This window comes from Scyliorhinus canicula, chromosome 20, assembly GCF_902713615.1.
Source record: "Scyliorhinus canicula chromosome 20, sScyCan1.1, whole genome shotgun sequence".
Lineage (NCBI taxonomy): Eukaryota > Metazoa > Chordata > Chondrichthyes > Carcharhiniformes > Scyliorhinidae > Scyliorhinus > Scyliorhinus canicula.
Genome location: NC_052165.1, coordinates 35,444,885 through 35,469,607, shown reverse-complemented (window position 1 = coordinate 35,469,607; position 24,723 = coordinate 35,444,885). Strand labels below are relative to the sequence as shown.

Below are 24,723 nucleotides of genomic sequence, written 5' to 3'. Positions count from 1 at the left end.
ATGGGAATGCACAGATGTGATGGGGTCAAAACCAACTCGTTTGAGGCATTGGGCACCTGAGTTAAACTTGTGGTATAAGCCAGGGTGACAACTTAAATGAGCTGGCTGCTCTGCTGAGACAGCTATTTGTAGAGTCCAGATCCTTCAGTGGCAGCACAGGTGTAAATCGTGGTGAAGAAAGCATATGGCATGCTTGCCTTCGTAGGACGAGATACCGAGTATAGAAGCTTGAAGATTGTTACAATTATATAGAACATTTGGAATACTATGTCCAATTCTGGTCACCACACTACCAGAAGGGCATGGAGGCTTTGGAGAGAATACAGAAAAGATGTACCAGGATATTGCCTGGTATGGAGGGTATTAGCTATGAGGTGAGATTGAATAAAGTGGGATTGTTATCCTTAGAGAGACAGAGGCTGAGGGACGACCTGATAGAAGTTTATAAAATTATTAGGGGTATAGATAGGGTGAACAGTTGGAGGCTTTTTCCCAGGGTGGAAATGACAATTACAAGGGGCACAAGTTCAAGGTGAGGGGGGGAAAGGTTCAGTGGAAGTTTTTTTTTTACACACGGTGGGGGTGGCCTGGAATGCACGGTCAGGTGAGGTGGTTGAAGCAGATACATTAGCGATCTTTAAGACTTATCTGGACAGGCACAGGGTATAGGACACAGGTGGTTGGTCTAGATAGGACACGTGATCAGTGCAGGTTTGGCGGACCAAAGGGTCTGTTCCTGTGCTGCTTTGTTCTTTGAGTCATTCATTATCACAATAGTTGAGCAAGTCCTAGATCTCTTGAACTATGACAATTGATGTCCAGTAGGTGCCACAATTGGGTATGTTGATTAGAAAACAAGATCCAGTAGTGACTCAACTGAAATAAACATGCTCACAAATTCACTTCAATTTATTTGTAATACTTTCACTAATTATCTGAACAAAACATGTGGAGATCTTCCATAAGCCATATTTCAAATGAAAATAGCATCCTTTACCATTTGTTTAAATGGATAAGCCATCGGAGTTGTTTCAGTGAGGCATTTTCCTTTATCACTGTGCATTGCGAGGAAAAACAATTTCTCATTCCAATATCCAGTTAGTCTTGGAAAGATGTATAAACCACCTTTGTTTGCACTTAATACATTAGGTCAAAGACTGAAACCTAAGGTTTTTAAAAGTGCTTGTTTCATTTTTACTTCCAACACAAGGAAAATAAATGGGAGATGGGTGTACGGTTCTGCTTTCCTGCAGTTAGTCATCAGCAGTGGAAGAATTATACCAGTTTAATTAACCTTTTTATCCCTCAATGGTTCATGCATCACCAATCTTCGAACAGTTTAACAGCCCAGAAAAAACTGGAAATATAGAAAAAAAACATTACCTGTTGAGAATGCAGAACATCATGCCCACATCTTTTAAAATATAGGTCTAATGTCATCTATATTTAAACAAACAAGTTGAATCATAGCTGTCCAGTATACTTTATGAAGAACATGAATCTTCTATACCACTTTGTCAATGTTTTTCAGAATTTTGAGTTTGCACTTTGCTTTTCAGACCCAGCAGTTCTGTTTTAAGCTCGCCTGGTTTAGGTGGAATTTCTGGTATACTCTAAAAGAAAGCAAAATTGGAATCATACCGTTAGTCTTTAAACAGGGATGTTCAAAATTAAGTTCTTTGACTCACATAGTCCCAGTAATATAACTTGACACTATATAGTTCAGTGGTAGGCCACATGTGCCCATCTGGGTTCTGAGTGCAGCTCACAAGACAGCTTTTGTTAAATAAACATTGTGTTTTTTTTGGCATTGTAACAGCAGCAATATAAACAATGTACATGAGACTATAAACATAGTGCAAATACCACCTCCCTCCCCAACAGGTCCCACCATTAATTAACCCCCTAATCTACACTAACCTAAGCCCCCGCCCACCCCCACCTTCTGCTGACGATTCATCGACTTCTTCGCGGAGAATTAATGGTTGCCACCTCTGGGTGAACCCTAACAGTGACCCTCAAGTCGAACTTAATTTTCTCCAAACAGAAAGCTAGCCATGTCCGATAGCCAGGTCTCAGACTACGGGGGCTTTGAGTCCCTCCATGCTAGCAATATCCGCCTCCGGGCTACCAGGGAAGCAAAGGTCAGAACGTCTGTGATGTGTTCGGCAGGTTGGTTCGACGTTGACTGCAACAGGATGCAGGGAAGCTAGAAACAAACGTCTGACACCAAAGATGATCCAACACGGTTTCATTTAACTATGAACTGCTGTACATGTTCAGCTGCGGGTTGACACTATTAATCCTACTGATGGCCTCTTACTGGCTCGACCAGACTTACTAGCTACCACATGGCAGTAGTGCCCACTAACTTGTGCACTCTGACTGTCTCAGTATCTGGGCCCCGAGAGAGCGGGAGTCTTAATGCCCTGTGTGCTTTATAGTGCTGGTGTCCTGGCTGGCGATTAGTCATCCTGTGTGTCAATCACTGCCTGTCTGCATCTCATTATATACACACACACACACGCGCGCGCGCGCGAGTGGATATTAGGAAATCTCCCCCCTTTAAAAAAAAAAGTTGTGGAATGTGAACGTATACATGCCTGACTATGTACAAGTGGTGAGTTAATGAACATATATACATGGGAAGGTGTCTATCGTGCAGATACAGAGCAAACTGAACAAAATTTACAAAAGTTAAGTCTATCGATTCAGTCTTTTGAGGCGGGCGACAAATTCTTGTCGATCGCTGCAGAGGTGGAACAGGAGGCGCTGGCACTTCGACAGGCGGGATTGCTGGCATTGCAGCGTTGTCGTGGACAGGCGGGATCGGTGGCAGATCAGTGGCCTCGTGGCAGGAGACATCCGGAGGAGGCATAAGCGGCAGAGCTAGGCAGTGGGCCCTCCTGTTGCGCCGGAGAATGGAGCAGTCAGCCATTTGAACAATGAAAGACCTTGGGGCGGCTTTCCTGACAACACCTGGGGCCGACCAACCTCCCTCATGCAACTGGACGCGAACAACATCTGTTGGAGCCAGCGCAGGCAGATCCGTGACATGAGCATCATACGTGATCTTCTGCTGGTCCCTGGACCGATGCACTTTTGCAGCACCGTGAGGTGGTCAAGGTCTGGAATATGGATGGCTGGAACAGTCGTCCTCAGGTTGTGGTTCATGAGCATCTGCGCCGGAGACAAACCAGTCGACAGAGGGGTTGCCCTGTAAGCCAGCGGCGCCAAGTTGAAATCGGAGGCCGAGTCTGCAGCCTTGCACAACACCCGCTTGACGATATGGACCCCTTTCTCGGCCTTCCCGTTTGATTGTGGGTAATGGGGGCTGGAGGTGATGTGTCTGAAGTTGTAGGATCGTGCAAAATCGGACCACTCCTGGCTGTAGAAACATGGACCGTTGTCACTCATTACTGTGAGTGGTATCTCGTGCCTGGCAAACTTCTCTTTGCAGATGACGGACCTAGACGTGAGGTCCGACAATTTCACCACTCCCGGGTAACTGGAGAAGTAGTCCACCAAGAGCACGTAATCACACCCATTGACGTGAAAGAGGTCTACCCCCACTTTAGACCACAGAGATGTCACAATCTCGTGCCATTGCAGTGTTTCTTTGGGCTGAGCCGCTTGAAACTTCTGGCAGGTTGGGCAATTGAGGACCGTGTCGGCAATGTCCTGGTTGATGCCCGGCCAATAAACCGCCTCCCAAGCTCTGCGTCGACATTTTCCGACCCCAAGGTGACCCTCATGGATCTGTCCGAGCACCACAGCTCGCATGCTTTGAGGACTGACGATCCTATCCAGTTTAAGAAGGATTCCCTCAATGACCATTAACTCGTCCTTAACGTTAAAGAACTGGGGACATTGCCCCTTTTGCCAGCCATGGGCGAGGTGTTGCATCACGTGCTGCAGTAGAGGATCCTTGGCAGTTTCATCACATATTTGTTCATCAGTGGCTGGTAGGTTGCTGGCACACAACTGCACCTGTGCCTCTATGTGGCAGATGAAGTTACCCTGTTCACACGGTGTGGTGATGGACCGGGATAGGGCATCCACGATGATCAATTCTTTACCAGGTGTGTAGACGAGCTCAGAGTCATATCGGCAGAGACGAAGAAGAAGTCACTGTAGCCGAGGTGTCATGTCATTTAAATCCTTCTGGATTAAGTGGACTAAAGGCCTATTGTCTGTTTCCACCGTGAATTTCGGCAGGCCGAATCCGTAGTCATGAAACTTGACTATTCCTGTCAGGAGACCCAAGCACTCCTTCTCGATCTGGGCATACCGTTGCTCGGTCGGCGTCATGGCCCTGGAGGCATATGCCACTGGAGCCCAGGACGAGGAGTCGTCTCGCTGGAGGAGCACCACCCAAATGCCGTCCTGGCTAGCGTCAGTAGATATCTTGGTGTCCTTAGTTGGGTCAAAGAACGCCAGTACTGGGGCTGTGGTGAGCTTCGCCTTTAGCTCAAGCCACTCCTTTTCATGTGCGGGCAGCCACTGGAACACTGTTGACTTCTTTACGAGATGCCAGATGGCCTTGGTGTGGGCTGCCAAATTGGGAATGAATTTCCTGAGAAAAATTACCATCCCGAGGAAGCGGAGGACTGCCTTCTTGTCCTCTGGGGTATTCATGCCGTTGATCGCCAGCACCTTGGCAGCGTCAGGTTGCAAACCCGGCTGTGAAATGTGGTCACCCAGAAACTTGTTAGCGGATTGACCAAATGAGCATTTGGCCCTATTGAGCTGGAGGCCATTTTCATGAATCCGCTGGAAGACCTGTTTGACGCGGGCAATGTGATCGTCGGGCGGTGTGGACCAGATGATCATGTCGTCCACATAGACTCGCACCCCCTCAATGCCCTCCATGATGCGATGAAATACTTTGGAAGCTGATATGATACAGAAGGGCACGCGGTTGTAGCAATAGCGGCCGAACGGATTGTTAAATGTGCACAGCTTCCGACTGGACGCATCCAGCTATATTTGACAGAAACCATGGGAGGCGTCCAGCTTGGTGAAGAATTTGGCATGTGCCATCTCACTGATTAACTCTTCAAGCTTCGGGATCGGGTAGTGCTCTCGCATGATGTTGCAGTTCAGGTCTTGGGATCAATACAAATGCGGAGTTCACCAGAGGGTTTTTTTACACAGACCATGGAGCTGACCCAGTCTGTTGGTTCCGTGACCTTTGAGATGCAGCCCTGGTCTTGGAGGTCTTGTAGCTACTTTTTTAGACTATCCTTGAGAGGAGCTGGCACCCGCCGTGGTGCATGGATAACTGGGGTGGCGTTCGGCTCGAGCAAAGGTTTGTAGCGATATGGGAGCGTGCCCATTCCATCAAACACGTTGTGGTATTGTGTGAGAATGTCGTCCATCTCAGCCTGGAGATTCACATAGGGTGAGGCAGTCGCCGGTGTCGAGGACATGGTGTGGACTCGCTGGACCAGATTCAGGAGCTTGCAGGCGTGAGCTCTGAGCAGGGGCGCCCTGTCAGGCCGGACGATCTTGAATCGTAAAGTTGCCTTGATTTCCTTGTGAGATACCCACTAGCCGACACGATCCACTGGCATTGCCATTATAGTCAAGGGGTTGTTAGGCTAGTGGAAGAATGCTTGGTTGGTCATGGATGCCGTCGAGATCTGACTGTGATATGAGGTTTGCAGACGTGCCGGTGTCCAGTTTAAATCAGATGCGAGCCTGGTTGACTGTGAGGATAGCACACCACTCGTTGTCGGGATCCACACTGAGGATCAAAAGGCGGGTTGCAGGTGCCGTGGAGACCAGCTCGCGTGTGGTTATGATGCCCACCAGATATGGAGACTCAAGGCAGTCAGCATCGGGGTCCGTTGGGATGTCGGAATCAGAATCCTGCATGTCTTGTACCGAGCGGACACTTCTGCGCCGTGTCTGGGAACGCTGGCTGATAATTAGTGGAGCTGACCTGTAGCAGGCCACGTAATGGCCAGGCTTCCCACACTGTAGGCATCGCTGTCCTTTGGCTGGATATTGCTGCTTTAAATGGGCGGAGCCACAATTCAGACACGTCATAACGCTGACGTCAGCACGTTCCGTGTGCCAACGTGCATGTGCAATGAGGTCGGCCGACGTACGCACCTGCACATTAGGGTTTTCAGCCTCGTCGTCCACCCGGTCGTGGCGTGCATGCGTAGGGACCCGGGAAAAGCGCGCGAAACAACCACTCTCCTCGATACTCAGGCCTTGCATTTTTGCAATGGCCTGCACCCGTTCTGCCTCATGGGTGGCCAGTTTTGCAGTTTCTGCCGCCCTGATTCTTGGCATGCTCATGGACTACGCACGTCTCGATAGCGACGGAGAGGGTGAGCTGTTTGATTTTGAGGAGCCGCCGCCGCAGGGAATCGGGGTGGACCCCGAAAACGCTCGGAGCCCGGATCATGGAATCAGCAATCGAGCCATAATTACATGACTGCGCCAGGATGCGGAGATGGGTCAGGAAGGACTGAAAAGATTCATTCTTACCCTGCAGCCTCTGTTGGAAAATGTACCGTTCAAAGCTCTCATTCACTTTAATATCGCAGTGGTTGTCGAATTTTAGCAGAACTGTTTTGAACTTTGTCTCGTCTTCGCCGTCAGCAAACGTAAGCGAGTTGTAGATATGGATGGCGTGATCCCCCGCGGTCGAGAGAAATAGCGCGATCTTCCTTGCATGCGATGCTGCCTCGAGGTTGGAGGCCTCGATATACAGGAGGAACTTCTGCTTGAAGATTTTCCAATTGGCGGCGAGGTTGCCGGAGATGCGGAGCTGCAGAGGCTGGATGTTTTCCATTTCGCTGGATGGCCGCTTGCTGGTCGTTGCAGATTCACTCGAGGTAGGTTCAACAGGATTAATAGCACTCTGGTACCATGATGTGTTAGGCAGGTTGGTTCAACGTTGACTGCAACAGGATGCAGGGAAGCTAGAAACAAACATCTGACAGCGGAAATGATCCAACACTGTTTTATTTAACTATGAACTGCTGTACATGTTCAGCTGTGGGTTGACTCTAATCCTACTGATGACCTCTTACTGGCTTTACCAGACTTACTAGCTACCACATGGCAGTAGTGCCCACTAACTTGTGCACTCTGACTATCTCAGTATCTGGGTCCCGAGAGAGCGGGAGTCTTAATGCCCTGTGGGCTTTATAGTGGTGGTGTCCTGTCTGGTGATTGGTTGTTCTGTATTGTGGTGCTCATTGGTCATCCTGTGTGTCAATCACTGTCTGTCTGCATCTCATTATATACATGAGTGGATATTGTGACAGTCTGCTTATTTCTCCTCTTGGATTCCCGGATCCTGTGACAGCCCGAAAATCACCAGTTCTGGACTTCATTTCATTTTTCAATGCCTCCCTTGTTTTTGGACATACCTTGGGACATGATATCAGCAAACCCCTGCCAAAATCCCCTCAGCTTTGGACATGCCCAGAACATGAGGACATAGTTCACTAGTACTCCCATACATTTTGCACACCTGTCTTCCACCCCAAAGAATCTGCTCATCTGGGCCACTGTCATGTGAGCCAGGTGAAGGACCTTGAATTGTATCAGGCTGAGCCTGGCACAAGTTGCAGTCGCGTTGACTCTACTCAACGTGTCTGCCCAAAGGCCCTCCTCTGTCTCTTCCCACAGCTCCTCCTCCCACGTGTGCTTCAGCTCCTCGGTCTGCATCTCCTCTGATCCCATAAGTTCCTTGTAAAAGTCAGAAACACTCCCTCACCTATGCATCCTCTAGAAACTACCCTGTCCTGAATCCCCCTTCGTGGCAGGAGTGGGAAGGTTGATACCCGTCTAAGCAGAAAGTCCCACACCTGCAGATATCGAAATTCGTTTCCCCCCCCCCCCCCCCCCTCACCAATGCAAACTTCTCCTCCAGCACCCTCATACTCAGAAAGCACCCCTCTATAAACAAGTCCCCCATCCTCTCAATCCCCATTCTCCACCATATTCGGAACCCTCCGTCTATCCTCCCCGGGGCAAACCGGTGATTATAGCAGATTGGGGACTAGACTGATGCTCCCACGGTTCCCACATATCTCCTCCATTGCCCCCAGACTCTCAAGGCCGCCAGCACCACAGGGCTGGTGGAGTACCATGCCGGCGGGAACGGCAGAGGCACAGTTACCAGCGCCCCCAAACTTGTGCCCTTGCAAGAAGCTGCCTCCATACACACCCATGCCGACCCCCCACCAGCCACTTCCTAATCATAGCTATGTTAGCCGCCCAGGAATAATTGCTAAAGTTCGGCAGCGTCAGCTCTCCCCTTCCTTGACTCTGCTCAAGCATTATCCTCCTCACTCGCAGAGACCTGCCCCCCCCCCCCCCCCCCCCGCACGAAGCCCGCGATAACTTTATTGACCCGCTTAAAAAAGGACCGCGGAATGAAGATGGGGAGACACTGAAATACAAACAAGGATCTCGGGAGGTCTGTCATTTTCACCGTTTGGACTCTCCCAGCTAGAGACAATGGGAGTGCCTTCCATCTCCGGAAACCATCTTTCACCTGATCCACCAGCCGGGCCAAGTTCAATTTATGTAGCCGGTCCCAATCCCACACCACTTGAATACCTAGATACCTGAAACTGTCCACCACCCCCTGCCAGCAAGGCTCTACCCAAAACAAAGAAATCGATCCGAGAGTATACCTTATGCACGTGGGAGTAGAAGGAGAACTCCTTCACCCTGGGCTGCCTAAATCTCCATGGATCCAACCCCCCCATCTGCTCCATTAACCCTTTCAGTTCCTTTGCCATTGCTGGCAACTTGCCTGTTTTCGAGCATGACCGATCCAGGTCAGGATCAATAACTGTATTAAAGTCCACTCCCATGACCAGCTTTTCCGGGTCCAAGTATCTTCCCCAACATCCTCTTTATAAATTCCACGTCATCCCAATTTGCCGCATATACATTAACCAGCACTACCTTCATCCCCTCCAGCTTACCACTAACCATAATATATCGACCCCCCCACATCTGAAACTATTCTAACCACCTCAAATATCACCCGCTTATTAATCAAGATCACAACCCCTCTAGTCTTTGTGTCCAGCTCAGAGTGGAAGACCTGACTGACCCAACCTTTCCTCAATCTAACCTGGTCCACATAAGGTGCATCTCCTACAGCATTACCACGTCCGCCTTCCACACCCCCTCAGGTGCGTGAACACACATGCCCTCTTCACCGGCCCATTTAACCCTCAAACATTCCAGGTGATCAGCCTAGTTGGGGGGCAGGGTGCCCCCCCCCCCCCCCTCCCCTCCTCCTCCACCGGTCAGCCATCCCCTTTCTTGGGCCCGCCTCCAACCCATGCGCTGTGCCTCCTCCGGCACGCCCTCTGGCAGCCCCGGCCCCGACCTCATCTCTGTCCCTCAACCGAAGTCCCTCCTTCGCCAGCAGAACAACTACCCCCTCTATCAACACCACTCTGAAACCTAACCCATACAATAAACTAAACATATGCACACCACCCCACTGTGCTTCCGTGAGCTAGCTCACCCAGCTAGCTTGGTGGCCCCACCCCCAAAAAGACTCCCACTTGTTTGCTCACTCCCCTCCCCCACTGCTCATACAAACAAATTCCCTCATCTAACGATCCCCACACAATCACCCAGCTGAAAAAAACACCAAAACCCAAACAAGCACGTCTCCATCCCACAAAAGTGCACATCAAAGAACAAGGCATTGCCAACATTCACCAAAAAAAGAAAGCCCGAAAACGAAAATACTCCCTCCCCCCCCTTTCTTAAACAGAACTCAAAACAGTAGAGAACATTTTTTTAAAAAAACAATATAAGCCAACAAGTTGCATCAAAGTTCGAGAGTTCTCAGCCCACCACCAGTCCTTCTCTTTTCGCGAAGTCTGGCGTGTCTTCGGGCAACTCAAAATAATGATGCTGGTCCTCATATGTGACCCAGATACAACAGTCCAAACTTTTCTTGAAGAAGATTGACCTAACTTGGTTGAAGCCTGCCCTTTTCCTGGCCATCTCCACTCAAGTCCTGGTACACCCGTAGGATTCTGTTGTCCCATTTACAGCTCCACGTTCGCTTGGCCCACTGAAGAATACATTCCTTGTCCAGGAACCTGTGGAATCTCACCACCATTCGCGGCTTCCTCGCAAGCACTCTGTACGCCCTGTCCACCTCCAATGGTCGGGAGAATGTCCCCTCCCCCAGCAGCTTTTCAAACATACCCGCTACGTATGCCCCAGCGTCAGCTCCCTCAGACAACCCAACAATTATTAAGTTCTGCCGGCGGGACCTATTCTCTAGGTCCTCCACCTTCTCCAGAAGCCTTTTTTGCTGGTCCCGCAGCATCCCCACCTCAGTTTGATGCTGCTCTTGCTCAGCCAGCGCCTTCTCAACCTTCTGGATCGCCTGATCCTGGGCATCCAATCTGTGCTCCAGCCAATCAATCGACTCGGGTCCAGGCAGTCCCGTTTCTGCTTGGCAAAGCCGTCCTGGATGACCTGCATCAACTGCTCCGTTGATCGCTGGGCCGATACACCAGGGGTCCTTGGCCATGCTGTCTCCTGCTGCAGTTTCAGCACAGCTCTTGCCTATCTTTCTATTTCTGCCTTTTCGTGCACTTCTGGTTCTTTTCTCCATACACCGATACGTGGAAACGGTGCCCAATTGCCTCAGCCTTCAGATTTACAGCTTAAAACCGGAAAAAGTCGAAGGAAAAGGTCCAAAAGTCCGACCAGAGCGAGAGCCCCAGAGCGAGAGCCACCAAATGTGCGACTTACTCCTTCATAGCCGCCACCGGAAGTCGCACAAGACAGTTCGTTGACTGTTGCTCATGACAGGATTGCTAAAGGTGGAGGACGGAGGGACACTGACAGTCAGGGACCTATACACGGACGGCAGGATCGCTACACTGGACGAACTGACAGAGAAATTTCGGCTAGCCAGGGGGAACGAGCTAAGGTATCTGCAGCTCAAAAACTTCTTACGAAAGGAGACAAGGACGTACCCACAACCGCCACTACTGGAAGACCTACTGGACACAAGTATCCTAGATAAAGGGAACTGTAGTGACATGTATGACCGACTGGTAGAAAGGGCCGACACCGTACTGGACGCAACAAGAAAGAAATGAGAGGAGGACCTGGGGATTGAGATAGGGTGGGGACTCTGGAACGAGGCACTGCATAGGGTCAACTCCACCGCCACGTGCGCAAGGCTCAGCCTGACGCAACTAAAAGTGGTACATAGAGCCCACTTAAGAAGAACCCGCATGGGTAGATTCTTAACGGAGGTGGAGGACAGATGTGAACGGTGCCAAAGAGGCCCGGCCAACTACGCCCACATGTTCTGGTCTTGCCCCAGACTTGTGGAGTACTGGACAGCCTTCTTTGAGGCTATGTCCAAAGTGGTGGGGGAGGGTAGAGCCATGCCCGATAGTGGCGGTCTTCGGGGTTTCAGACCAGCCAGATCTATTCCTGGGGAGGAGGGCGGACGCCCTTGCCTTTGCCTCCCTGATCGCCCACCGTAGAATCCCGTTTGGCTGGCGGTCAGCAGCACCACCCGGAGCTGCAGACTGGCTGTCCGACCTCTCGGAATCTCTCCAAATGGAAAAAATCAAATTCGCCATCCGAGGGTCAGACGACGGCTTCCACAGAACGTGGGGGCCATTCATGCAACTGTTCCGGGACCTGTTTGTGGCCAACTAACAAGAGGAAGAATAGCTGGGTGGCCAAGAATTAGGGGAAAATGGTCGGGAGTCGGGGGAAGGTAGCCGGGGCATGGAGGGGGGAGATCGACTGTGGCGGGGGGGGGGGGGCACACAGCAAATATCGCACACTGTGATTTTCTCCCCGGCACCCAAAGGTGTGCTTGCCCCACCAGTCCCTGCCCCCCCCCCCCCCCCCCCCCCCCCCCCCGCAGGCAGTCAGCTACTTATGTGGAGTGGGTAATTTTGCCAGATGTACAGAGATGCCGCTGTGGAGCTGGTGCACAATACCCCACCAGTTATTCCATTTCATATGTTATGGTATTTTTTTTTATGTTAGGGTGTGCCCTTCTCCTCTAAATGTGTGTGTGTATATATATATATATATATAAATATATATATATGTTTCTTATTCTGTGTACATAGCGGTAATTATACCTTGTTCAAAAAAAACCCCAATAAAAACGTTTATAAAAAAATGACAGGATTGCTTGAATTCGGCTAATATCTACCCACAATCTTTTTCCTACTAGTGTGATTGAAGTGATACGCAAGGGCAAGTGAGGCGCGTGCTGATTACACACGACACTGATTGTGAGCTCCCTCGGTGTTCGAAGTGCAAATATTTGTTTTTATCATTTAGAACATAGAACGATACAGCGCAGTACAGGCCCTTCGGCCCACGATGTTGCCGATAAGGCCATCTAACCTACACTATGCCCTTATCATCCATATGCTTATCCAATAAACTTTTAAATGCCCTCAATGTTGGCGAGTTCACTACTGTTGCAGGTAGGGCATTCCACGGCCTCACCACTCTTTGCGTAAAAAACCCACCTCTGACCTCTGTCCTATATCTATTACCCCTCAATTTAAGGCTATGTCCCCTCGTGCTAGCCACCCCCATCCGCGGGAGAAGGCTCTCGCTGTCCACCCTATCTAACCCTCTGATGATTTTGTATGCCTCTATTAAGTCACCTCTTAACCTTCTTCTCTCTAACGAAAACAACCTCAAGTCCATCAGCCTTTCCTCATAAGATTTTCCCTCCATACCAGGCAACATCCTGGTAAATCTCCTCTGCACCCGTTCCAAAGCTTCCACGTCCTTCCTATAATGAGGCGACCAGAACTGTACGCAATACTCCAAATGCGGCCGTACTAGAGTTTTGTACAACTGCAACATGACCTCATGGCTCCGGAACTCAATCCCTCTACCAATAAAGGCCAACACACCATAGGCCTTCTTCACAACCCTATCTACCTGGGTGGCAACTTTCAGGGATCTATGTACATGGACACCAAGATCCCTCTGCTCATCCACACTACCAAGAATTTTACCATTAGCCAAATATTCCGCATTCCTGTTATTCTTTCCAAAGTGAATCACCTCACACTTCTCCACATTAAACTCCATTTGCCACCTCTCAGCCCAGCTCTGCAGCTTATCTATGTCCCTCTGTAACCTGCAACATCCTTCCGCACTGTCTACAACTCCACCGACTTTAGTGTCGTCTGCAAATTTACTCACCCATCCTTCTGCGCCCTCCTCTAGGTCATTTATAAAAATGACAAACAGCAACGGCCCCAGAACAGATCCTTGTGGTACGCCACTCGTAACTGAACTCCATTCTGAACATTTCCCATCAACTACCACTCTCTGTCTTCTTTCAACTAGCCAATTTCTGATCCACATCTCTTAATCACCCTCAATCCCCAGCCTACGTATTTTCTGCAATAGCCGACCGTGGGGAACCTTATCAAACGCTTTACTGAAATCCATATACACCACATCAACTGCTCTACCCTCGTCTACCTGTTCTGTCACCTTCTCAAAGAACTCAATAAGGTTTGTGAGGCATGACCTACCCTTCACAAAACCATGCTGACTATCCCTAATCATATTATTCCTATCTAGATGATTATAAATCGTATCTTTTATAACCCTCTCCAAGACCTTACCCACCACAGACGTTAGGCTCACCGGCCTATAGTTACCGGTCCTTTGGCACTATTCCTGTAGCCAATGATGACCTAAAAATCAAAGCCAAAGGCTCAGCAATCTCTTCCCTGGCTTCCCAGAGAATCCTAGGATAAATCCCATCAGGCCCCGGGGACTTATCTATTTTCACCTTGTCCAGAATTGCCAACACTTCTTCCCTAAGCACCTCAATGCCATCTATTCTAATAGCCTGGGTCTCAGCATTCTCCTCCACAATATTATCTTTTTCTTGAGTGAATACTGACGAAAAGTATTCATTTAGTATCTCGCTTATCTCCTCAGCCTCCACACACAACTTCCCACCACTGTCCTTGACTGGCCCTACTCTTACCCTAGTCATTCTTTTATTCCTGACATACCTATAGAAAGCTTTTGGGTTTTCCTTGATCCTACCTGCCAAAGACTTCTCATGTCCCCTCCTTGCTCGTCTCAGCTCTCTCTTTAGATCCTTCCTCGCTTCCTTGTAACTATCAAGCGCCCCAAGTGAAACTTCATGCCTCATCTTCACATAGGCCTCCTTCTTCCTCTTAACAAGAGATTCCACTTCTTTGGTAAACCACGGTTCCCTCGCTCGACCCCTTCCTCCCTGCCTGACTGGTACGTACTTATCAAGAACATGCAATAGCTGTTCCTTGAACAAGCTCCACATATCCAGTGTGCCCAACCCTTGCAGCCTACTTCTCCAACCAACACATCCTAAGTCATGTTAAGTTAATTTGAAGTTGATAGTTCTATAGTATTAAATGTATTTAATTTTATTCATGGGATAATGGTTAGCGAACAAGCCCGATTTCAATCTTGCAACCCACTGAGATGGAGAGTCACTCACTAGTCTAGTTTGTCTACGGCAGCACGGTAACACAGTGGTTAACATAGTTGCTTCACAGCTTCAGGGACCTAGGTTCGATTCCCAGCTTGGGTCACTGTATGTGTGGAGTCTGCACTTTCTGTCCGTGTATGCATGGGTTTCCTCCGGGTGCTCCGGTTTCCTCCCACAGTCCAAAGATGTGTAGGTTTGGTGGATTGGCCATGCTAAATTGTCCTTCATGTCCAAAAAAGGTAGGTTACGGGGATAGGTTGGAAGCGTGCGCTTAAGTGGGGTACTCTTTCCAAGGGCCGGTGCAGACTCGAAGGGCCGAATGGCTTCCTTCTGCACTGTAAATTGTATGTAAAAAATTGTCCACACTGCGTTAGTTTATGGTTACAAGCTTCATTGTCGTCTTATGGCACAATGGATAGTGTCCCTGCCTCTGAGCCAGAAGCTCTGGATTTAAGTTCCACCCGAAGACTTGATGATGATCATGTTACCAGCCTACCCCTTCCCAGCAAGGGGACATCAATAGCGAGGAGTAAGGAGGCGAACTAAACGTACAAGACTTCTCACTCACCAAATCTGGTCTGTAGTACCTGTGTACTACTTCTGCTCCTGCAAACATTGCTAAAATGCTTGATCCCAGCATCTTCAGATAACGAGGCCAGGACACCCCTGCTGGCATTTTTATTTGCTAAAACAGTCTCCTAATTCATAGTATTGTTGACTGTAAAACAAACATTGGACATTATTAGATATTTAATGAAACAACTGCAATGATCAATCACTAAAGTGGTTAATGTTTAACAATTTGCATTTTAAGTGATCTGGCAAGATTTTTGAAACTGAATATTCTGACTAAAGAAATTAATTTGGATACAGTGAAATATATTTAAGGTCTTCCCACAGCTGCTTGCAGCTACCCCTACCAGGAGATCTATTGTCTTGCTATTTCATACTTGCCTTTCTTGCGCTATCCTCACATCACTGCAGTTCATCTGCACCCATTTTTTGACATCAGTCATCCCATGACGCCTGGTTTAACATCCCTTTTTGCTGCCCTCAGCTTTGCCCTTTAGGAGAGATCTCCCAGTGTCTGCGTGGTCCCACCCCCACAACCCAAAAAGATGTAGGTGAATTGGCCATCCTAAATTGCCCCTTAATTGGAAAAGAAAAGATTCTAAATTTAAAAAAACAAAAAAAAAGAGAAATCTAGTTTTCCAGCTCTGATCAAATGGCCAAAATACTAACATTTTCTCTTCTGGATGTCAGAGTTTTTGTTCTCGCAATTTCAAGCACCTCCTTTATTTTATGGTCTGTATATAGAATTTTAAGCATATGTCTGAGCAGCCACGTTTTAAAGGCCTCTATTTTCTTCCACAGCTCTTATTGTCCAGATTTATGGAACATACAGGAAAGTAGATAGACTGTGGCATCTTCTGAGTTTTTTTTTGTTAACTCATTTCCTCGTCTTCGGGAAATTATTTCTGACTTCAACATCACACTACCATCTTCTGTTTTAACTTGTCCTAAATAATCAAACTTATCTATTTGTTCTGGGATAACATTATTCACTTCAATCTTAATTCATTATTTCTAATGTATTCCTTCTGTCTCCCATTGTTTTTGTCTTTTTGGTGTTCATCCATATTCTCAACTTCAAAATGTTACTTATCTATGATATTTTGTGTGACCGTTTCTGATTCTGCAATTAATGCTGTGTTGTCAGCATGCCATTAGGTTATTGCTGTAGTGATATCATGGCTGTGTTGTAATTTACTGACTGGCCACTAGGAGTCTCACTAGTATATATGTGAATGTTAGAGTCAGCTGACCTCAGATTGGCTAGATAAAGCTGGAGAGAGGTTGCTTGTGCTTGATCTTACTGTTATTCATCTGTAGTTTTGTGTATAGTTTACCCACACTTAATATTAATAAATCATTTATAGCTTTAGTTACAAGTGTTCTTGCAATATAAATCAAGAACATAACACCTGCCTCCATTTTGTAGTCCTGAAAGGAAATCTTATTCAATGAATATTTGTTCTGTGGATAGATTGAATAATTTTGGTAACAGTACACAGATTTGTCATACTACTTGAAACATACCTGATCATCCATCTTCCAGTCTGATATTCATTATTTGGTTCCAAGATAGCCTCGGAATAAATCTCACACCTTTACTGTCAGTCACATTTCTGTAACATCAGCATTTGATGATAAACGCAACTGAATACTTTTTCATAGCCAATGAACCATAACTAAATGTCCTTATTTACTCATAGATATTTATCAAAGATTATTCTCAAGTTAAATATTCACTCTCTTGTTCCTACTCTAAAAAGTCTAAATCCAGAATGTGTTTCAGCAATTTCTGCTTCAAATACATTATTTCTAGTATGATGTCCAAGATCCCCTTCATGAGATGACACGTTACGGATTAGGTTCTAAAATCTAAGATTTTTCACTGAACCAAAATTATACTGTATTGTGCAAACAATTGGACTGATTCAGATTGCATTTTTGAATTACAGTACAGATCAGAAATAAATTATTTCAGTCCATATATATCACATAAGCCTCCATTCCACTTCAACTTACTATATGCAGATCCTTTTATCAATTTCCCCACATGTTTTTCTAGGTTCATTTTAAAGTCATATGTACTACATAGTTTTCTTTGTGATTTGATGGCTGGTAACAAAACATATTCAGTAAGTTTTGCTACAAGTGTCAATTGTTTCCTCTTAAAAGGGTAAAGCATGACTACATTAGAATCTAAATTTAACATACATTTTTGATTGAACAAAGCCTCAAGTGAGAATATAAGAACCAATAACTAAACTTTTAATAGATAATCTGGCAATTTCCTAAATACAATTCAACTAGATTTGTGGAATGTCAATTATAACACATTATACATTTTAAGCTACAAAATTGCATCCCTTTCCTAACAGCACTGCACGTTGCCACAGGGACTGCAGCAGTTCAAGACGGCAGCTTACCATCATCTTTGAGGGCAATTAAGAACAGGCAACAAATGAGTTGCCTTGCCAGTGATGCTCACATACCATGAAAGAATGAAAAAATGAAAACTTCACCAGATGTAATTCTGTCTTAAAATAAAACTTGTAGCTATAGGATTGGGCCCAAGCATACATAGGGGAACAAACTTCAGAATCATACAGATTATGTGCAAAGCAAAAGGATGTACTATTTTCTTTATACTCTTCATTCAGAGGGCTAGGAATCTTTGGAATTCTCCATCCAACAGGGTTGTGATTGCTCAGTTGTTGGATACTTACGACTTTATGAATAGATTTTGGATTCTTAAAGGAATCAAGAGATGTGGAGATTGGGCAGCAAAGTAGAGTTGTGGTAGATGCACAGCCATAAATGATATTGTTGAATGGCAAAGCGCACACGAGGGGTCATACATACAAATTAGGTGCAGGTCTACTCCTAATTCTTAAGATCTCTAGGGATATTAATGTCTGAAGCATGATGACACTTAGCTGCTATCTCAGCCTGTTCGTTTATGAGCACTTAGTCACATGTTCCCGTGGGTGACTGATATATCAGGGGGGTAACTGAGATTACAGCTGGAAATTTCTCTAGATTGGCAGCTGCATGGTAGCTGCCAAGCAATCTTACAATTAGGAAAACAGGACAAGATATAGCTGCTTTTCTTTCATTTTTGATTTTTTTTTCTAAAAGTTAAGTTGAGATTCTTGCATCAAACATTTGTTAGAAAATTATGAAAATAGAAAATTCTATTATTTGGGTAGGTGTGATGAACAAGTGAACTGGAATTCAAATGGCATGTTCCCCAACCTCAGCCAATTATTACCATTAGCTGCCTGTAAGCTTCTCTGACCTGATAAGTGTCTGAAGTATCTGCAATAGTTTTGGTTAATTAAGAGCACAGCCACGGAGGGTGATTGGACCATACATCCCATCCCTGTATTATGAATTCTACAGGGAGGAAAGGGCAACTCTTTAACTCTACACACCCCGGTGGTGGCGGCGACCCTAAGAATCTGGGGACAGTGGAGACGGCATCAGGGGGAAACAGAGGGCTCGATGGAGGCTCCACTGGGTGGCAACCATCGGTTCATCCCGGGGAACACGGATGGGGGATTTAGGGGGTGGCAAAGGGCAGGCATCAGCAAATTGAGGGACCTGTTTATTGGCGGGAGGTTTGCGGGCCTGGGGGAACTGGAAGATAAATTTGGCCTTCCCCAAGGGAACATGTTCAGATACCTGCAGGTAAAGGCGTTTGCTAGGCGACAGGTAGAGGGATTCCCTTTGCTGCCCTCGCAGGGGACGATGGACAGAGTGCTTTCGGGGGTGTGGGTTGGAGAGGGGAAGGTGTCTGACATCTATAAGGTAATGCAGGAGGTGGAGGAGTCGTCAGTGGACGAGCTGAAGGCTAAATGGGAGGAGGAACTCGGGGAAGCAGATAGAGGACGGGACTTGGGCGGATGCCTTAGAGAGAGTTAACTCTTCCTCCTCATGTGCGAGGCTTAGTCTCATCCAATTTAAGGTGCTGCACCGGGCCCACATGTCCGGGACCAGGATGAGTAAGTTCTTTGGGGGTGAGGATAGGTGCACCAGATGTTCGGGGAGTCCAGCGAACCACGCCCATATGTTCTGGGCATGCCCAGCACTGGAAGAATTCTGGATATGATTTGATTGTGATTACTGAGACGTGGTTACAAGGAGATCAGATCTGGGAATTGAATATCCAAGGGCATTCAGTATTTTGGAAAGATGGACTGTAAGGAAAAGGAGATGGTGTAGCTTTGCCGGTGAAGAAAAGGATCAGTGCTGCAGTGAGAAAGAATATATGCACTGGAGATCAAAATGCGGTATCAGTCTGGGTAGAAATAAGAAATAGCAAAGGGAAGAAGTCCCTGGTAGGAGTAGTCTATAGGTCCCCAAACAGTAGTTCCACAGTGGGGCACAGTATAAACCAGGAAATACTGGGACTTGTAAGAAAGGTACGGCTATAATCATAGGTGATTTTAATGTGAACATAATAATCGCTTATTGTCACAAGTAGGATTCAAATGAAGTTACTGTGAAAAGTCCCTAGTCGCCACATTCCGGCGGCTGTTCGGGGAGGCCGGTACGGGAATTGAACCCGCACTGCTGGCCTTGTCCTGCATTACAAGCCAGCTGTTTAGCCCACTGTGCTAAACCAGCCCCATAGACTGGATTAATCAAATTGGTATGGGTAGCCTCGAGTAAGAGTTCATTGAATGTATAAGAGATTGTTTCTTGGAACGATATGTTGTGGAACCAACCAGGGAGCAGGCTACTCTGGATTTGGTATTGTGTAATGAAGAGGGATTAATTGATGACCACATAGTTAAAGATGCAGCGCTAACTCATTTTGTTCTGAATGCTTTGTGCATTTAGATACAAAGCTTTTAAATTTGTTCTATTGTCAAAATACTCTTTTATAATTCCTTGTTGCAAAAAGACATTCAGCCATTCTGTCCCTCACCTTTATTTTCTGGTAACCGTCCGCCACATCACTAACCTGCACTCCTACCTCCTCTTTTAATTTGTGTTGTTTCCAGTTCGTCCACTCAGAGGCTGGCATCTCTACTATCTAGCCTCTGATTGGACGAGCTGGAAGCAGCTTGTCCACTGCAATTATATCAATCAGGGTAATGCAGAGTGAGGCCTGCGAGGACCGGGCCAGGGGGGAGAGAAAAGCTGAAAATTAGAGCTGAAAGTGCACAATGAGAGACTGCATGTGACGGAATCCACGTGGTGGGTGAGAATGAGACAGCATGCAAAAAAGATGAGAATGAGTATGTGAGATGAGTGCTGGGGCGGCACAGTGATCAGCACTGCTGCTCAGCGCCGTCGACCCGAGTTCAATTCCAGCCTCGGGTGACTGTGTGAAGTTTGCACTTTCTAATTGTGTCTGCACAGCTTTTCTCCAGGTACTCCTGTATCATCTCACAGTCCAAAGCTGTGCAGGTTAGGTGGATTGGTCATGATAAAATTGTCCATTAACTATCCAGGGATGTGCAGAATAGGTGGGGTTACCAGAATAGAGGGGCCTAGGTAGAGTTCTCCTTTGAGCGGGTTGGTGCAGACTCTAGTCTCCTTCTGCACTGTCGGGATTCTATATGAGAGAGGAGAGGGAGTATGCATGCAAGAGAATGCATGAGATGCCGTGGTGGGGTTTGATCCCATGTCCCCAGAGCATTAGGCTGGGCCATTTAGTTGCTACAGTAAGAAGTCTTACAACACCAGGTTAAAGTCCAACAGGTTTGTTTCGAATCACTAGCTTTTGGAGCACAGCTCTTTCCTCAGGTGAATGAAGAGGTGGGTTCCAGAAACACACATATATCACATATATATAGACAAAGTCAAAGAACCAAGACAATACTTTGAATTTGAGTCTTTGCAGGCAATTAAGTCTTTACATGTCCAGATGGAACAACTGGAGAGAGGGATAATCACAGGTTAAAGAGGTGTGAATTGTCTCCAGCTGGGACAGTTGGTAGGATTTTGCAAACCCAGGCCAGATGGTGGGGGGTGAATGTAATGCGACATGAATCCAAGGTCCCGGTTGAGGCCGTACTCGTGTGTGGAACTTGGCTATAAGTTTCTGCTCGGTGATTCTGTGTTGGAGAACGCTTACCCGAATATCAGAGGCCGAATGCCCTTGACTGCTGAAGTGTTCCCCGACTGGAAGGGAACATTTCTGCCTGGCAATTGTTGCGCGATGTCCGTTCATCAATTGTCACAGAGTCTGCATGGTCTCGCCTATGTACCACACTGCGGGACATCCTTTCCTGCAGCGTATGAGGTAGACAACGTTGGCAGACCGAGTTGCCCAAGTAGGTACCACGTACCTGGTGTTCTCATGTGTAATGGCGGTACCCATGTCGATGATCTGGCACATCTTGAAGAGATTGCCATGGCAGGGTTCTGTGGTGTCGTGGTCGCTGTTCTGAAGGCTGGGTAGTTTGCTGCAATAAATGGTCTGTTGCGCGGATGTTTGAAGGCAAGTACTTGGGTGTGTGGGGGTGACCTTGGCGAGATGGTCGTCTTCATCGATGATGTGTTGAAAGGCTGCGAAGAAGGTTGCAGTTTCTCCGCTCCGGCCTTCAAGATATGTGACAACGCAGAATCGCCGAGCAGAAACTCATAGCCAAGTTCCGCACACGAGTATGGCCTCAACCGGAACCTTGGATTCATGTTGCAACCCCCACCATCTGGCCTGGTCTTGTGAAATCCTACCAACTGTCCTGGGCCGAGACAATTCACACCTCTTTAACCTGTGATTATCCTTCTCTCCAGTTGCTCCATCTAGACCTGTAAAGACCTAATTACCTGCAAAGACTCACATTCAAAGGTGGGCTTCCGGTTGCGGCTATGCGGAGCTGAGCCGCACGTTCAGCAGCTCCCGCTAGAAATGGACTTTGGAGCTCTTTTCAGGGCCCCCAGCGGCGCTTTATAGACGATTCCAGACGTGGGAAGGGGTCTGCAGTAGATCCCCAGGGTTCTATGGTCCGGACCAGGAGTGGGGCGTGCAGAAAAGCGGTGGCAGTGCCTCTGGAAAAACGGGGGAAGGAAAACAAAATGGAGACCGGCGGAGCCCTCAAGGAGTGGAGGAAGTGGGCGCAGGAGCAACAGGAGACTCTTCGGCGCTGCTTTCAGGAGCTTAAGGTGGAGCTGCTGGAGTCTACCACTGGTAAGCTGCTGGAGACTCAGACAGCCCAGGGGGCCGCAATCTGGGAGCAGCAGGCCTCTGAAAGGGAGGATGAGGCCGCGGCCCTCGCGGGGAAAGTGGAGATGCACGAGGCGCTCCATAAAAAGAGTCAGGAGCGGTTCGAGGAGATGGACAACCGGTCGAGGCGGAAACGTTTACGGATCCTGGGCCTCACAGAGGGGCTGGAGGGGTCGGACCTGGCGGCCTATGTGGTCGTTTCGTTGAACTCGCTGATGGGAGCTGGGTCCTTCCAGGGGCCCACAGAATACTGGCCAGGAGGCCCAAGCCGAATGAGCCGCCACGGGCGGTGCTAGTGCGGTTCCACCGGTTCGCTGACCAGGAGTGCGTGCTTCGGTGGGCCAAGGAGCGGAGCAGCAAGTGGGAGAACACGGTGGTGCGGATCTACTGTGCCACCGTGCTGCCCTCTTTGGTTGTTTTGTTAATATTGTTTATATTTTGTGAAAATCTTAATAAAAATTCTTTTTTTTAAAAAAAAGATTCACATTCAAAGTATCGTCTTCTTTGACTTTGTCTATGTATATGTTTCTGGAATCCACCTCTTCATTCACTTGAAAATGAAAATCGCTTATTGTCACGAGTAGGCTTCAATGAAGTTACTGTGAAAAGCCCCTAGTCGCCACATTCCGGCGCCTGTTCGGGGAGGCTGGTACGGGAATTGAACCATGCTGCTGACCTGCCTTAATCTGCTTACAAAGCCAGCGATTTAGCCTAGTGTGCTAAACCAGCCCACTTGCGGAAGGAGCTGTGCTCTGAAAGCTAGTGATTCGAAACAAACCTGTTGGATTTTAACCTGGTGTTGTAAGACTTCTTACTGTGCTCACCCCAGTCCACCGCCGGTATCTCCATATCATGTTTAGGTACTAGACTAGTGACATTACCACTATGCGACCATCGCTTTCATCTTTAGTGAGGACAAGAAGTTAAGAGAGAGACAGCTGAGGATAGGGTCAGAGTTAAAATATGGTGGGATGGGGTGAAAGGATTAATGGTGGCAGCAAGGTGGCACAGTGGTTAGCACTGCTGCCTCTCAACTCCAGGGACCCGGGTTCAATTCCGGTCTCGGGTGACTGTATAGAGTTTTTACTTCATCCCCATGTCTACTTGGGTTTCCTCCGGGTGCTCTGGTTTCCTCCCACAGTCCACAGGTTAGGTGGATTGGTAGATGCTAAATTGCCCTTAAAGTGTCCAAAAAGATTGGGTTGGGTGGGGCTACTGGGATAGGGTGGGGGCTTAGGTAAGGTGCACTTTCCAAGGGCCAGTGCCGATTCGATGGCCGAATGGCCTCCTTCTGCACTGTAAATTCTATGATTCTATGAGATGAGTGTGTCCAACATGAGGATCCAGCAGCATTCTTCCTATTTGAACCAAAGGGGCAGCAACAGTTCCCCATTAAAAATGACAAAAGGGTAACACCCAAATACATTTAATAAAATAACTTTTAAATTATAGTTAACATAAGATTTCTATAAATTACTTTTTTATATGCATGCACTTATTGCACTGAAACAATCTTTATTGGTGGATTGGCTCTTCAACACAATAAGAATGTTTCTTCGGGCAGCACGGTAGCATGGTGGTTAGCATAAATGCTTCACAGCTCCAGGGTCCCAGGTTCAGGGCCCGGCTGGGTCACTGTGCGGAGTCTGCACGTCCTCCCCGTGTGTGCGTGGGTTTCCTCCGGGTGCTCCGGTTTCCTCCCACAGTCCAAAGATGTGCGGGTTAGGTAGATTGGCCATGCTAAATTGCCCGTAGTGTCCTAAAAAGTAAGGTTAAGGGGGGTATAGGGTGGATACTTGGATTTGAGTAGGGTGATCATTGCTCGGCACAACATCGAGGGCCGAAGGGCCTGTTCTGTGCTGTACTGTTCTATGTTCTTTGAAGGTCAACAGGGTTAGTGGCTGGAAAGGTTTGGGAAACACTGATCTAATGCTCTCTTGAATGTTCGTTGCATTTTACCTAATTTGTTTGTGTAGCTTCCCCTCAAGTCTAACTCTACGACTCACCTCGCCTGGTAGCCAGTTCCACATCCTCATCACTCTCTTGGTGCACAAGTTTCTTCCGAATTCCCAGTCACCAATCAGCCGGAATGGCGAGACAGCCCCCTGCTGACACTTACCACCACCGCCGTTCCTCCCAGCGCTTTAACCTGGGGGGGGGGGGGGGGGGGGGATGTGCTTCACTTACAAACGTCCCCTCCCCGCGACACCAACATTCGTTCCGCCCTTCGGAAACAGCCGTACGCCGGCTGCTGTTTACTCCCTTCGTTAACCAGAGCCCGCTTTTAAACAAAACAAAAATGCGTTACTGGCCGAGCCCAATTCCCAACCTCCTCCAGTCTCCATTCCCCCCCACAGCCTCAGTTTCTCACACGCCGGGGGCTGACTGTTAGGAATGGAACCTTCGGCCCAGTTCGAACAGGCTTCAAGATATACCAATATTAAAAAGGGGGAAA

General features: G+C 47.7%; 1 protein-coding gene across 3 annotated transcripts; it reads right to left on the bottom strand.

Annotated features, from left to right (window-relative positions):
* Window positions 1–888: 888 nt before the first annotated feature.
* On the bottom strand, window positions 889–24,678 carry c20h12orf73 (chromosome 20 C12orf73 homolog). 3 transcript variants are annotated; one of them, XM_038779974.1, is made up of 3 exons: window positions 24,388–24,678; window positions 15,087–15,236; window positions 889–1,613 (listed from the first exon to the last, which is right to left on the bottom strand). In XM_038779974.1, the coding sequence occupies exons 2-3, from the start codon at window positions 15,192–15,194 to the stop codon at window positions 1,518–1,520; spliced, it is 204 nt and encodes a 67-aa protein (XP_038635902.1). In that variant the 5' UTR covers window positions 15,195–15,236; window positions 24,388–24,678; the 3' UTR covers window positions 889–1,517. The 3 variants fall into 3 exon arrangements, 2 of the variants coding, with proteins under 2 accessions (XP_038635902.1, XP_038635900.1); XM_038779972.1 differs by having other exon boundaries at window positions 24,275–24,672; XR_005458283.1 differs by lacking the exon at window positions 15,087–15,236 and having other exon boundaries at window positions 24,275–24,678.
* Between the last annotated feature and the right edge of the window lie 45 nt (window positions 24,679–24,723).

Excerpts from the sequence above, each read along its gene's own strand:
- c20h12orf73 (XM_038779974.1), bottom strand. The coding sequence starts at position 15,194 with ATGCCAGCAGGGGTGTCCTGGCCTCGTTATCTGAAGATGCTGGGATCA. Across the intron at positions 1,614-15,086 it reads GGTACTACAGACCAGATTTG|AGTATACCAGAAATTCCACC; the intron begins GTGAGTGAGAAG and ends GCTTTCTTTTAG.